The following is a 15426-nucleotide window of genomic DNA, read 5'->3' as shown; positions in this document are numbered from 1 at the left end:
TTACAATAACAAATACAAATTTTTAGGGTATACATTCTCAGACATTTTTTAAGAAAAAGAAAAAAATAGACATAAACTTAAACTGATATAGGTACTACATAGTTATGCAAACAATCATCAAACTATCACATTTAAAGCAAAATTACTATATAAATTTAAATTTATAAAGAATAGAAAAAATTCGATCACGAGGCGGGACTCGAACCCGCATCCTTCGCGCCATTCCGGGGCGGATGCCTCACCAACTCAGCCACTCGTGACCCGCCCGAGTGATCGAATTTATTCTATTCTTTCAGTTTTTATGTGTCTGAAGGGACACACCGCGTTTTTTTTCTATTCTTTATAAATTTATATTTATAAAGCATTTGAATGCCATAAAACCAAAAATATAAATTCAACAAAAAAGGTCGTGTCCCATCGTTACAATATTGTATTCACTGAAAAGTGCTTCATATTGGTTGAAATGGTTGTTAATCATCTCAATAGATGGCGCGCGGTGTGTCCCTTCAGAGTTCAGACACATAAAAACTGAAAGAATAGAATAAATTCGATCACTCGGGCGGGTCACGAGTGGCTGAGTTGGTGAGGCATCCGCCCCGGAATGGCGCGAAGGATGCGGGTTCGAGTCCCGCCACGTGATCGAATTTTTTCTATTCTTTATAAATTTATATTTATAAAGCATTTGAATGCCATAAAACCAAAAATATAAATTCAACAAAAATTACTATAGGCAGCACGTAACCTTAGCGCTGAATGAAATATGGAAGGATTACTGCTCGATACAATTATAATTTCAATATTTTATTTATGACTTCTGCTCAGGTTTGGGCCAACGCTAAAGAAGTTTGCCGCTAGACATACATAATACATACATATCAACACCATTCACATTTACAATACCATTCATAAAGATATATGTACTTATAAAGAACAGACTGACCAATAAACAAAACCCACAACCATAAAAAATACATCATATATCTCTTTCTGCTTCATAACAATTAATCGTTTTGTCTCTTTCAAGTCTATTCTCTATGACATAAAAATGTTTTCCTCTTCTTGAATTCGAAGCAAAGCGTAATGGAGCGTAGAGCAAGTTGTAAAACTAAAACGAATTAGTTACATCACACTGCGCTCCAGAACGCAACACAGCGATGTCGTTGAATATGCGACGTGAAGAATAGAAGATATTGTAGTTTTTAAACCTTCGTTGACTCTCTTGTCTCGTAGATTGTATCGCGAATTAAGAAAATATATGACTAATTGGTATTTTCCACTCAATTTCCATATAAGTACTAAATATAAATTGCAGAAAAAAAATTTTGGACATAATATGTAATATGCAATGATTTCTAACAGCTATAATAATAATACTAACAACTAGATATTTTGACCATGCGTAAATACTACTACATACTAACTTAAACATAGACACAAGATGTCTATACTATACTAAATAAAAGATGCTCGATTTCACACTTCCATAGCTTTTTTTACTCACCTTACCATTTGCACAACACATATTACAATTATATACTTATAAAATAAAAAGGTATGACTTATAATGACAACTTGTAGAAATTTTAAATACATCTTGGGAGCATTTAATTTCATATGATTATCTAAATAGAATTGTATAATTTTTTACATCGATATCAATAATATAAAAATGCCAAAAATAAAATGATCTACCAAGCAGAAAATAACCTTAAAACTACCCTACCATATCCACGAAAAAAAACCCAGAAAATACCTACAAGTTCTCACTCTAATCATCATCCGAATCGGACTTCCTGCATTTCTCCTTCAATTTGTCATATTCGTTCCGAGCTATAAGATCCTGTTTCAATTTTTCCATATCATTTAGAAGACTGCTGACTTGTACATTTTCATATTTATCTGTCTCTGTGTCGCTATCAAGACCAGAGTCATCGTTATCATTGTCATTTTCATCGTCCGATTTTAATTCTTTAACTTCCGTGTCTGACACAGGGTTGTCCGATTCGGAACTTTCTTCCAGTTTATTATCTGGTCGATACGCTTTGGGCACTTTGTCCTCGTCTTGTTTGAGGAGAATGTCCTTAGTGCTGTTATAGCTATCCACACCGTCGTGACGTTTGCGTTTGCGTTTCATGCTCTTCGCGATTACACGCTTCTGGTGGTCCAGTTGGGGGAATAGTTCTGAAATATGTATATTTACATTAAGAGATAAATAAAATGTATTGAGAAAAAAAGATTTCGTAACAAAAATAATTACTTTTTGTATCAAATATCACAAAAATAGGTAAATTAAATTTTATACAACATCGTCGAAATTGCTTTGAAACTGACTACTCAATTTACTTTTTTTACTAAATTATGAAAAAAAATACCGCAGTATGGAAGAGTACTGACAACCTTAATTCTAAGAATAACTCTCTTAACAACAAAAAAATCATTAAACATAAAATTTTCTATAAAATTATGTACTGTATCATGTACACGTGTACACAACACTGTACATACGCACCGTGCGCGCAGCTGAGCGCCTGCTCGGCCGCGTTCATCTCGGCCTCCTGTATGGAGTGCCCGCGGCCGGCCGCCAGCCGCCGCCCGCGGAAGTACACGCCCACCGTGTACACGCGCGTGTTCGTCGGACCCAGACACTCGATCACTCTGTACATACATCATTATTTAGGTTATTAACGCCTTTAGTACACCGACGCATTCGCGTGCGGCAGCGAAACAACAAAAAATCTGTCAGTAGGGTGGCAGGATTTCGCATATGATATGTCTCACTCTAGCACATAGATAGATGAAATAGTTGCGTCCTTGTCAGTATTGTTTCGCAAGGAACTACGAAATGGCCATTACACAGACGCATTGCGAAAAAGTTGCAAAAACATTGCTGTGTACACGTTCCGCAGGTATTTCGCTACGCAGTAGTTTCGCAGAGATTCGCTGCCGCACGCGAATGCGTAGGTGTACTAACGGCGTAAGGGCCGATTTTCCAATCCTTGGATAAATCTTATCCGTCCAACAATGTATTACACAATAATATACAGAAACATGTCAAAAAACGAGCAAATAACACATTTTTGAAATGGATGTTTAATACGATATTCCGCGAATAAGATTTAACCAAGGATTGAAAAATCGGCCCTAAAATAAAAAAAAATATTGTGTCACAAGTTACGGCAACGGGTCCTTAACAAATCTCTGACACTAGCGCAGTTTTCTGTAGTGCAACGTAATTTTAAGTTTTAATTACATTTAAATTAGAATTATATTCATTTTTCGATATCTCTCTCATCGTCCAAGAAATAATTGTAACAAAATAAAATTATTAAATTATAGAATAAGAAAATTCGAAACTTACGAAAATAAGTTTATTTTGGGGCCTCCGGCTGCACACAGCGTACATGTTTCACAAAACAAAATTTATAATTGGCAAATCATACAAACAAACATTTTTGAATAAAATAAAATTAATTTAGCATTTTATCTTTTGTTCCGAAATATAACCTACAGAAAAATATTGCCATATGTAAGGAACATATCAATTGATTGATTGATTAATTGATTTTATCAGACAAATTTTTCATTATATAAAAAAAATTATACAGGTTGTCCCACCGTCGGTATACTAAGTTTACAGGGACTTATAGTAATTTTGTATACCATGAACATATAAAAAATACTCTGTTGAATTCTCAAAGCTTTATATGTACATCCCTTACTGGCAACCCGCCTACCATTTGCTTATTAAAACTCAATATAAAAATATAAGTCTTACTTGTAAACAGGTATATCCGGTTCCCCTCCTTCCATAGAGCGTAGAGTGAGACAACATTGCTGCAATTTCGATTTTGGATCGTTCCAATCTTGGTTCATAATGAACTCTTGTAGACGTGGGAATAGACACGCGTTACAGAACACTTGGCAGTATTCTAGATTCTAGGACAAAATAAATATGGGTGTAAATTGTGTTGAAAAGAAATTCTAATACGTTCTAGTGCAATTGAGTTTTTTCTTTTTTTTTATTCATTTTAAACAAAGATATCTCGCAAGCAAACAAATATAGAAAAAAAATCACTATGAATGCTTAATAATTATTATTCATTTAAAAGAACTTAGGGCGAATCAACGTTCTGGTTTTAATTCTAATAAACTGAACAGAAGAGCAGGATATAAATTATAAACAAAATACATTGCAAAAATTAAATTTTAACTCACTTTATCAATATACAAAGCTCCCAGGAAAGCTTCAAGCAGATCAGCCTTATGTTTTTTGGCGGTCGGTTTCGCTTTAGGGTTGTTGTATATCGCGTATTCCGACATGTTAAGGTCGTCGCACACCATCGCTTGCGTGCGGTTGTTTACTAGTGACGAACGTAGTAACTGTAGGGAAAGTAATAAATTGCGTGATAAGGATTGAAAATGTAAGTTTTTAGTCGAAGAAGCATTTCAAATAATTGATAGAATTGAATTTTGTACAAAAATACTATCATTTGAATATTTCTTTAAAATAGACCATGTCTTTATATTCAAACTTCTTTGTTATTTCTTTAATAAAGTTTGACGGTCGCTTATTACTTACATATATTGAAAAACCATTAAAAGATAAAAACCCTACTTCATTAATATCTTTATTTATAAACATTTGCCAAAAACTGCATAAAAATTATTTCTAAGATTTTTTTTATCACTTAACCCATTGAGCCCCGAACGGAACGATCAGTCCACGACACAATAGATTTTCTATTGTGTCTGTGATTCCGGGGCCTGAGTTATTACAATGAAATATAATTTAAACAAGATGTAAGAACAATACTCACAGACAAATGCCCCTCATGATGTTCAGGGAAGTGCCTATACAATTTATCAGACACAACAAGCTGTAACACCGTATCGCCTAGGAACTCTAAACGCTGGTTAGAACCTAGGGTTAGGTTCGTGAAACCCACTGAACGATCTGTGAATGCTCTTGCTAGCAGACGAATGTGCTTGAATTTTACACCTGTTGTTATAAAAAAAAGAAATGTTGGTACATATTAGTAAAAACGTCAAAAGAAATTTAGTTTCAACAAAAAAAAAATCATATGTAGATTATTTTTATACGATGTCAAAAATGCTGGTACACATAATTGCAATGTACTAATAGATTACTGGGAAGCTTACGCAGCCAATTTTCCTGTATAATAATAAATTTAATTTTTTCTCATAATATACCAATAGATTCCTCAAAAGCGGTCAACTTCTGCAGAAACTCAAAGTCCTTGATGTATTGCCGATCTCCCAAAGGCTCTTGTTCTTGTAATGAGTGTGCTCGTTCCTTCATCCAAATGTCGTATAGAATGGGTTCGTTGTGCCAGAGCGCTTGCGCGAATACGCGATCTGTTATCTAAAAAAGTTGAATAAATATATCATGCTAAAAAAGTTGAATAAATATATCATGGTTAAAAATTATGTTATGTATTTGTATGGACATGCATATTTGCGACTTGAAGATGCTTGATTCTAATGGGAAACATTTTATTGTTAAGTTTTTGCGTGAACGAAAGTAGTATGTGTAAAGTTAGAAACACATAAATCTATATTGAAGTTTAACATGAAAATTTTTAAATAATCAAAAAAGTAGCGTGTTGACTGAGACGTATTGTAGTGACGGAACGCTGCATATTACCATTTTTTATGAAAATACTTATGCAAAATATTATTTTTTTGTACCTCTAATCTTCTTCGTATTTTTTTTTCTCACTTGTCACACATTTATTTACGCATTATAAAGTCCGAGGAACTGGTAAAAAGACTGATAAAAATATTAAAAATACAAGAATTACTTTAACATTGATTTAACGCAAAAAAAAACCTAATTATTATTAATTAATAATAATAAGGTTTTTTTTGTAGTAAAATACCTCAAGTCCAGCATCAAGGAAAAGTCCGCCCATGAGCGCTTCAAAGCAATTGGCCATCGCGTGACGCATCACTACTTCTCGACACAAATCCGATCCGTGCGCGTACAGCATATATTGCTCTAAGCCTATATTCTGTAATATTTTAAACAGAATATTTTTCAAGGAGAAACAGAACAAAGAATTAAAAGAATAATTATTTTTAAGTATCCATTGTTGTGTTTAATCAAAATCGAGTCAACACAAAAAAATTGTCTCGCTCAAATTATTGTGCACTTGAGAAGGTAGCTCTTATTTGCTTTAAATTTTGCTTCTATTGACGTGATAACGTCTTTAAAATCGTTTTAGTCGGTTGACATGTTCAGAAACTTGTGTCACACCAAAACCTCACGAGCGCGATCGCAGGTATAACGAGAGAGAGATGGACCGATCTCCCGTCTCATCTCGAGCGCTGCCACTGCATTATGTTATCACGTAAACATCTCGATCGTAAACCTACTTTACAAACAACAATTTTTTTTAATCAGTACTATTCACTTCCAATTAATTACAATCATTTTATATCAAATAACTTAATTATAAGAAAAAAATTGAGATTTTCTATCATCTACGATTGTACAAACCTTAGCCAACAAAGCTAAATGTTGGTTCTGTACGATAGCCGCTCTATATGTAGCTAAACCCCCTTCAGCCAAACCGGGGAACATTTTGAACAAATGTATGGACGATATGAACTCAACCACTGCGTCACCGAGGAATTCGAGTCTTTCGTTGTGTTTGATTTCCGATTCCGTTTCGTTGCTTTTACCGAAACGTGACATTATGTTGATTAGGGTTACGATACCTGTTGGGAAATTTAAATAAAACCAATGATATTATATATAGAAACAAGAGGTAGATACGTCATCAACGCACCAAAACTGATTCCGTGAATTGGTCCTATTTGGGACCAATGCAATCAGTCAGATTGTCACCGGTCCCAGTGAGCGTATATGCCGATAGGTACATTAAAGTTGTCGAAAATGCCTTCCTGTGTGTTCAGAAAGTGCACGTATTCGTGCAAAAAAATAAAAAAAGATAAAGGAATATCATATCACAGCAAAATATATTAAATTATTACAGTTTAAGAGTAAAAATAACAATTTACAATTCTTTATGAATGACACTTGCTTGACACGTGTATTGAAATAATGAAAGGGATAAAACATTGCTTCAATCACTAGTGTGACAAAGCTAGCGTACACTGTGTTCAAAGATTATCATGTAGATACGATTATTGAAAATAGAACGGTTATTTTATTAATTTCGATTTGGGTAAATACTTGATTATTTTTATATTTAAATCCACAGTTTACATCCAGTGCATATAATTAACAAATATAGCTATTTATTATATACAATGAAATCGTGATGCCAAAAATGTTTGTTTGCAATAATAAAATGATAAATAAAAATAAAATGATGTTGAATATACGTAAACATTAAAGAAAAGATTATCGCTACTGACGAAAAATGCTATTTGCTTTTCTGTAGGTAAATAGCTATTGAACATAAATTTTATTTGTGTTTTAGATAAAAAAGGCTTATACTTCATCCTTTCTTTTATTTCATCCTTTTTTTTCATCTAGGCACCACTATTATTATAATTATCCTACAAGTTGGAGTGATGACCTTGTACGGGTTTCGGGAACTGCCTTGAAACGAATAGCGTAAGATCGGTCCTTATGGAGTTCTATAAGGAGGATTATACAGTATGCTCAGCAGTGGGTGTTTATCGGGTGAAATGATGATGACCGAAAACGAACACCACAGCTAGTAATAAATACTTAAGTTAATACAGTTATATCTCCAAAAAAAAAATTTTTTTTCATTGTAATACGACATCATAATAATCATAAAATAGTAAATGAAATTGTCACATTTATTTACTTGTGCAGGAAACCTAACATCTATATTCTATAACATTGAACCTTCTGTGTCGTTAGTCTATGCCAATTACCATGGCAACTATTTGTTTATTTATATTTAATTGGCGAATTCTTATGACTTTTGCTTACACCTGCGCGGAAGTGACAAACTATCTTTGTCTTTTTTGTTTATATCATTTTATTAGAGCCATCTCTCTTATACAGTCTGTCAATGTAATAAATTAAGTAAAATGAAAATTGTATTTGTGTGTGCCTGACACTGCATATGAAGCATTTTTTTTGGATATATTGTGAGTATATAACGTATCTATACATAAAATATCATTGAATAAAACTGTCAAAGCAAATGTGCAGTTCCAACAAAATGAAATAATATATTATTCTATGTCGTCGTTACTAGGTTACGTTGTTGAATTTTGTTTTTTTTTCTTTTGTTTTTGACAGTTCATGTCAATTAATGTTGCCTATTAGAGCCAGCGCGCACGAGCAACTTTGTCTCCGCAACTATTTTGTCTCTCCCATCAATTTGTATGGGGAGTTGCGTCGCTACGTGCGCGCACTTTCATACTAGCCCATGGGTGGGAGAGACAAAATAGTTGCGGAGACAAAAAAGTTGCGGAGACAAAAAAGTTGCGGAGACAAAGTTGCTCGTGCGCGCACTGTCTTAAAATGGCTCTACTTTAGTATAAAAAATGTGTTATTGGATTTGTAACTTTGTAGCTAATATAAAATCTAAATCTGAAAATATGTATTACTTTTAGATATTTTCCCTTTTCAGTTGTACGGTTTTACTTTACAAGCATTTAGTAAGCGCATTATCATGAAGTGATATTAATATGAGATGATAGTCGGCTCACCTTTCTTCCTAGTATAATGAATCCTCCTATCGCCATACTCAGGTTGTCTTATCCCACAATTTGTTAGCGTATTTCTCGCATGATCGGGATTTGTGCCAAAGTTCTCTCTATACGAAGGATGCGTTAAAGCCGTTTGGAGTAAAGCCCTTTGTTTGAATTTATAACTGATTATATTCTCGAGACTGTCTAGAGATTTGTGGAAACGCAAGTGACGGACCAGAACTGGGATTAACATGGCGTGCTGAAATTGAATAAGTTTTAGATTTGTATTAGTGAAAAGATAATATAATGAAGAGACCAAATCCTTGCTAATTTTATAAAATGTGTAATTGTATTTCATATTAATACTCTTATAACTATGCAGACTGTCCCGCCATCGATATGCTCAATGGAATTTTTCAAACGCTAATAACGTTAAAATCCGACGCATTTTTTTCTTTTAGATTAATTCAACGGCAAGACACCCTGTATTAGTCTGTATAAATTATGTATATATTTTATTTATTTATTATACTTCATTGTGAAGACATGAATGGACAAAGCAGAAAAAAATAACAATATCACAAAAACGCATCATTTGTACAAAAGGCGGCCTTATTGCTGAACAGCAATCTCTACCAGGCAATCTGGTAGGAAAGGAAATGTGTGAAGGTCGCGGGATAGCGCAAAATAAATGATTATAATTATTTTGTACAGAAGTATAAATCCACACATTGTAAAAGGCATCGTACAGCGGCAATATTTATTTTGCTCAGACAAATTGACGAGCTATACATACAACATATTATTATAACTTTCGCAAGAAAAACACATATTTTCAAGACAAATTTCAACAAATGAATATAAAAAATCCTTTTCCATACTTGCACAACATCACACATAAGCCCCGTAGTGTGGAAACCTTCAGACGATATAGCGACTGTGACATCTCTTTTCATTTTACTCTGTGTACGCATTTCTTGTAACGTCGCCTCTTTTGCCGCGAGCTTTTGGCGCTCGTTGAAAGACGGTTTCGCCATATTGGCTATTAGGTGACGGTACTTTACGTAAAAACGCCAGGCTTTTTGATATCTGTAAGAAATAAATTATTGTCTTGATTGTTTTAATTTAATCGACAATGCACTTGAGGAATGTTCTTGCATCTATTATATGGTTTTTGTTTGTAATATTCGATCCCTGATAGAAATACGTTGTCAAAAATGAATGTAATACAAATACGCACTACAATCATAAATTCGTCATGTCAATATCAATGAAATAATATTCTGTCTAATTGATTATCAGAATATTATTTAATAACCCTTACGCGAGCGAAGCCGCTTGCAAAACATAGTAAAATCATAAAAAAATGTATACTTACTCTGGATTACCCGCATAACTGAGTTGAGGTGGTCGTATACCGAAATGCACAATTTCCGGGTAAAATGTACTAATATCTTTGGAATTTTTAACACTAAACGGAGGACTGCGATCTATTTGATCCACTCGAACTGAACAGGGCTTTTTCCCTGGATATGTCACTATCATGCCTATAAAAGTATGATAATATAACATGACAAAAATCATTAAGGCAGTTTGAAAAATTACAACATATGCTATGTTACTCTTAATAAAATACTCACTCCATTATTAATTTCACAAAAGTACAAATAAAGTTAGAGTTATAGCAAAATTCGCAATGCGCAATAAGCATATAACCTAAAGTTCATATAAAACAAGAAGAAATAATTATATTAAATAAATATATATACCTTTAATCCTGTCAACAAATTTTTGCCAATGATAATGATCCATGTTATGTACTTCTTCGAGTGATTCTGGTGGGATCAATAGACCACTTTCATCTATTAAGTATTTTAATACTTCACACATTGATAATACCTTTAAATATCAAAAAATAAGAAAAAAAAAATTAACAAAATTATAAAACAATTAATATCTTTAAAGGAATGCCAGTTAATAAAACATTTTTCATACCTCACAACCTCCTTCTGGTAAATACCTTACAAATCGTGGCATAAAATGAAACTGGGAACAAGTTGTATCTGAACCTTTACCAAGGTCCAAGTCTACTAACTCTAACAATTCCTTGAATAGAAATTCCTCTGAAAATTGTCACACATAATATTTTGAAAACATTAATATTTAATACTATAAACAGATGCTTCCTCTACAATTTTTTGTAAAACTTTTACTATACCCTCACTCAATTTTGCACAAAATTTAAAAAAAAATCATAAAAAATACATTTGCAAAAAAATAAAAAATACTTACCAAACATATCCAGCTCCTGGACTGTAAAATTCTTTGGAGCCGGTTCTTCCACATACAAAATAGTATATTCAATGTTAAACCTAATAACTTTACATGTGGGTAATTTCGCCAACTTGTAGTGGGAAAACATTGAAAAGCCAGAAAACAGAAATTCGTGTTCATCATGACTTATTATTGTTGGTGCTTTGATAAGAAAATTGGTGGGAGGCGATACAGTTATTCTGAAAACAACATAAATTATACACAGAAATAAAAGTTAAGGAAGAAGAAAATACGCAAACAAAGGGTAGTCCATAAGTAACGTCACACAAGTAGAAACATTACAAAATAAGTATCTGATAATTTTTCCATCAATTCTAATAATTAAAACAACAAAAAGTGAAGTAACACCTCCGCTTCAGGATGTAAAATGTGTTCTTCTTAATTTAAGCAAACAATTAAATCATTCTCATTTTGTATGATGAAGATAAGATGATAAGTATTGTTAAATACAAGTTATATAATATAGAATAGATACTGAACTTTAATTATAAACAAGAAAGAAAAATATTCCAAAAACTAACCTATAATGGTACAGTTTCTCAATATTGCTTTGTGTTGGGATACACTTGGGAAACTGTTGCTCTCCCGCATATACTCCATGGCGAATACCAAATCGTCTTGCCCGAGCACTACACCTGCATAGTGGACCACCATTCATTTCACCAGTATTGTTGAACCTAGAAATATAAATATATTATGTATTATAATATACAATATGAAGGACTTGAAATATAATTATTATATGTAAATAGACTATTTAAGACACTGGAAAAAATCATACACACAACTTTACATACAAATAACTTTGGTTACAAAATTAAAAATTAAATATGAATAGATATTTGGAAAATATTATGTGGATAAATAGGGATTTTTATACATATATTGTTTTGGATTGTAATAAACGTGACAGACTTGCGTAGCATCAGACAACTCAATATGCAAGATGAGTCGAACACAATATCATTTTTTTTTTGGTAAAAAAAATAATATATTTTTGTTTTTTTGCCTATCAACTTTATTTTTGAAGAAAATAATTTCAATAATTATAGAACAGTGAAATTTCAAAAGTTCATTACTAACCATAATTCTGGATGCAATCTCCTTGGATGGCTCTGTTTTCTCTGAAGTTCCAACATCATTCTATCTGTATAACCTTGCAGATTTTCTTCATCGAGACAATCTTCTTCTTCCGATGAAGATGATGATGAAGAAGATGAACCTTCATCTATTGAAATAACAAAAAATATTTTTTTTTAGTACTGATCAATTTTGGAGACGTTTAATTTAAATCTAAATTAAACTTAACTTCATAATCATTTTGTGTCCCTAAGTCAAGTTATAGCAAGACAAGCTTACGGCCAATTGCGAATGGCTGATAATTCTAATAAGACCTGATATCCCTGCTTATGTTATGATCAAAACATTCTTAAAAGCGAAAATGACTAATTTTCAAAATTACCTTACATTCGCAAAGCACTATATTCATTTTCCCTTAAAAATCCATATAAAAATTAAACTTACCATGATGTTTACATCGCTTAGCCTTCTGTGGCTTCAAGGGAGGCAGCTCGTCAACTTCGGGCCTTGCTTTCCTGCCTCTATCAATGAGCAGTGTAAAGAAATTTTCACAAACTTTCTCCAATTTACGAGTTTGTTCCACACCACTACCACCCTCTATTGCCTTGTAATATAATTCAGCTGGGGAACTTCTGTACCATATTTTTGGATTCTGCTGAATTTATAAAATATTGCATAGATTAGATTTTAATTCAGTAATAAATTAAGTAAATGCAAATTTGGGAATAAAAAAAATGTATTCTAATCTAGATAAACAAACAAAAGTTGTTTGTATCAGATTTATTAAATAAACTGCAACTTTGTTGGAAAATGACAATTTTACCAACCTCCTCCTCATCAGATTGATGTTCTTTAGACCATTTCTCCATTCTCTTGATTAAATCTTCTGAAGTTTTACAGTAATTTCTCCTGCAATTTAGAAAAAGGGTTTTAGCAGAATTAACAAGGTAACACTTACATTATAAATAGAATATTAAAAAGGTTTTTTTACCTGTAGTCTTCTAATATTTTTTCTCTATCAGTCATTGGTTTGTGTGGTGCTTCAGACCTTCTGGATGAAACAGATGATGATTCTCTGCTCCTATGAGACGAAGGCCTGTATTTATCCTCGTATCTATCATCTCCATGTTCCCGTCTATGACTACTGGACCTTTCTCTTTCATACCTGTGTCTCTCTCTCCTTTCCAAATAATATTTCCTAAGCTCATATTCCCTTCTCTCCTCTTCATACCTTTTCCTATAATATCTATCATCCCTTTCTCTGTGGGAACTGCTTCTGCTATGGTGGCTGTAACTCGAACTATAACTTGGACTTCTAGATCTGTAAGACCTGCTTCTTGCTTCCTTTCTCTCTCTATCATAGCTGCAATCTCTTCTAGGACTGATTCGAGACCTTGAGCTAGACGCTATACTATCTTTGGATGACCAGGGCTTTTCACTTGAATCTTTTTTAAATATTTCCACACTTCTTGAATCATCATGTCTATTGGAACATCTGGAAGAACTGGGAGTGGAAATAGGGGATTTTTCATTAACCTTCATTTCACTACCACTAGATTTGCTACTCCAGCTTTGAGATGTGCATTGATTTTCGTTGTTTGTGGTTGCTTGGTTATAATAATAACCTGTATCTCCATAGTACCCATAGCTTGGTGGCGGTTGAGTGGGCGCGTAAGGAGGCGGGTAGGGAGGCGGCGGATATGAAGGTAAGAGCGGTGGTATAGTCATTGGTGGCATTCCTTGTAGAGAACTATAAGGTTGTGATACATTGGTCGAGGGTGCCGGTGGTGGTGGCGGCGGATAGTTGAACAACGTTTGCGACGGCACGGTGGCTACAGGAGGTGCTGGAACATTTAACCGAGGCGGTGGAACGGTAAAATCGATTGGAGGTAGCGACATATTAGAATATAACTACAAATATTAAACAGATAAGTAGATGTAATATTTATGACTTATATTGATTGTAATTCTAACAATTTGTCTTATTGATTAAATTGATATTTAATTGATTTATAGAAAACTTATTTGATAAAAATTAAAACTTGAAATTTTATCCCATTGTATTTTGTTAGCAACACGACAATATTGACAGCTCACAGTCAGAGCAGATAGATGTATCAAATTAAAAATTTAAATGACATTGACATTAAAAATTATTCGATTAGGAATCGATATTTAGAAATCGATTGGTGTAGATAAAAAACTCGATTATAATTTATGCAATAAATGCTTATAAATTCATTTGGAGTTTTAGGGCACATTATAGGATTATAACCGGTAAGTACATATATTATATTGTAGGTACGTATAACGAACGTTAAATTATAAACAGACGTTCGAACTGGTGCGACCGGACCACCGTACTCGTGCGGTGCGATCGACTCGCCACACGACCGCACCGCACCTAGGGTTGCCAGTATTTAAGATGCCAGGATTTAAGGGTTAACAGCATAAAAAATACGAGTTTTAGTTATTTTTTACGGGAGATAATTAAAACAGCAATGTTAAATAGAGAAAATTTATTTTTGGCATTTATATTTGCTGTTGGAAGAAACAGCTTTTAATAGCTCTTCATTTTCTAAAGCGAATGTATAAAAATCTTTGCACGATAATTTAAAATTACATTTAATTAATTTGCAGCTTCGCCTTTACAGTTTCAATATTCAATTGGTTTCGGCTATCCGTCCAGGCATTGCCGCACAAAGAAAATATTCTTTGTTTAAAAATTATGATTAAATTTACGATTTTTAAAAAAACATTTAAAATATTGGAATTTTCGCGGCCGACTGAGCTAAATAAATTCGTATAAAAAAATAGATACACTAGTGACTAGATAATTTATTACGTTGCTAATATATGAAGTGATTAAAGGCGCAAATTATCCCTTTTTGAAATTTTCGATATTGTCGATAGAGGCTTTACTAATTTTTGTTTTTTATTTTTTTATATTATATGCAGGCGTTAGTAGAAGCTCTGTTTAGTACCAAAAGAAACCTTGAACTGAGTTCTACATGTGACAAAAATACCACATTCTAGCCACGAAGTTATTACGAGATATAGATTTTCAAAGAATGTCAGGGTTGTCCCTAGTAAACAAAATTATATATATCATCTATCTATTACCAAGTTTTTGTTTATGTTTTAGTCGTTAGTTATAGTCGATATTTCAATATATTATTATATGTAGGTACATAATCTTTATATGTAATAAATTAACTGAACAAAAAAAATATCTTAGATTTATAAGACAATTCAATAATATCAAATTAATACAAATTAATCTCCTTTTTTGTGAATATTTCGAGCATTGATCATAGTAATCTCATTAAAAGTCAAACCGAATTCCTT

General features: G+C 32.9%; 1 protein-coding gene across 3 annotated transcripts; it reads right to left on the bottom strand.

Moving 5' to 3' along the window:
- Nucleotides 1–1504: 1504 nt before the first annotated feature.
- On the bottom strand, nt 1505–14187 carry drosha (ribonuclease 3 drosha). Of its 3 annotated transcripts, XM_090104127.1 has the most exons (20): nt 13070–14187; nt 12906–12987; nt 12523–12733; nt 12082–12226; nt 11520–11675; nt 10957–11177; nt 10660–10787; nt 10434–10563; nt 10043–10211; nt 9546–9753; nt 8683–8923; nt 6521–6741; nt 5901–6032; nt 5212–5383; nt 4818–4999; nt 4216–4380; nt 3776–3936; nt 3359–3386; nt 2510–2655; nt 1958–2181 (listed from the first exon to the last, which is right to left on the bottom strand). In XM_090104127.1, the coding sequence occupies exons 1-20, from the start codon at nt 13975–13977 to the stop codon at nt 2097–2099; spliced, it is 3891 nt and encodes a 1296-aa protein (XP_089960253.1). In that variant the 5' UTR covers nt 13978–14187; the 3' UTR covers nt 1958–2096. The 3 variants fall into 3 exon arrangements, with proteins under 3 accessions (XP_089960250.1, XP_089960252.1, XP_089960253.1); XM_090104124.1 differs by lacking the exon at nt 3359–3386 and having other exon boundaries at nt 1505–2181; XM_090104126.1 differs by lacking the exon at nt 3359–3386 and having other exon boundaries at nt 1505–2181; nt 12523–12730.
- Nucleotides 14188–15426: the final 1239 nt, after the last annotated feature.

This window comes from Colias eurytheme, chromosome 7 (genome assembly GCF_061535395.1).
Source record: "Colias eurytheme isolate Ceu_HAF_F1 chromosome 7, ilColEury1 Martin Lab GWU primary, whole genome shotgun sequence".
In the NCBI taxonomy this organism is placed as follows: Eukaryota; Metazoa; Arthropoda; class Insecta; order Lepidoptera; family Pieridae; genus Colias; species Colias eurytheme.
The sequence above is the reverse complement of the archived record's forward strand: the minus strand, read 5'-3'. Positions and strand labels throughout refer to the sequence as shown.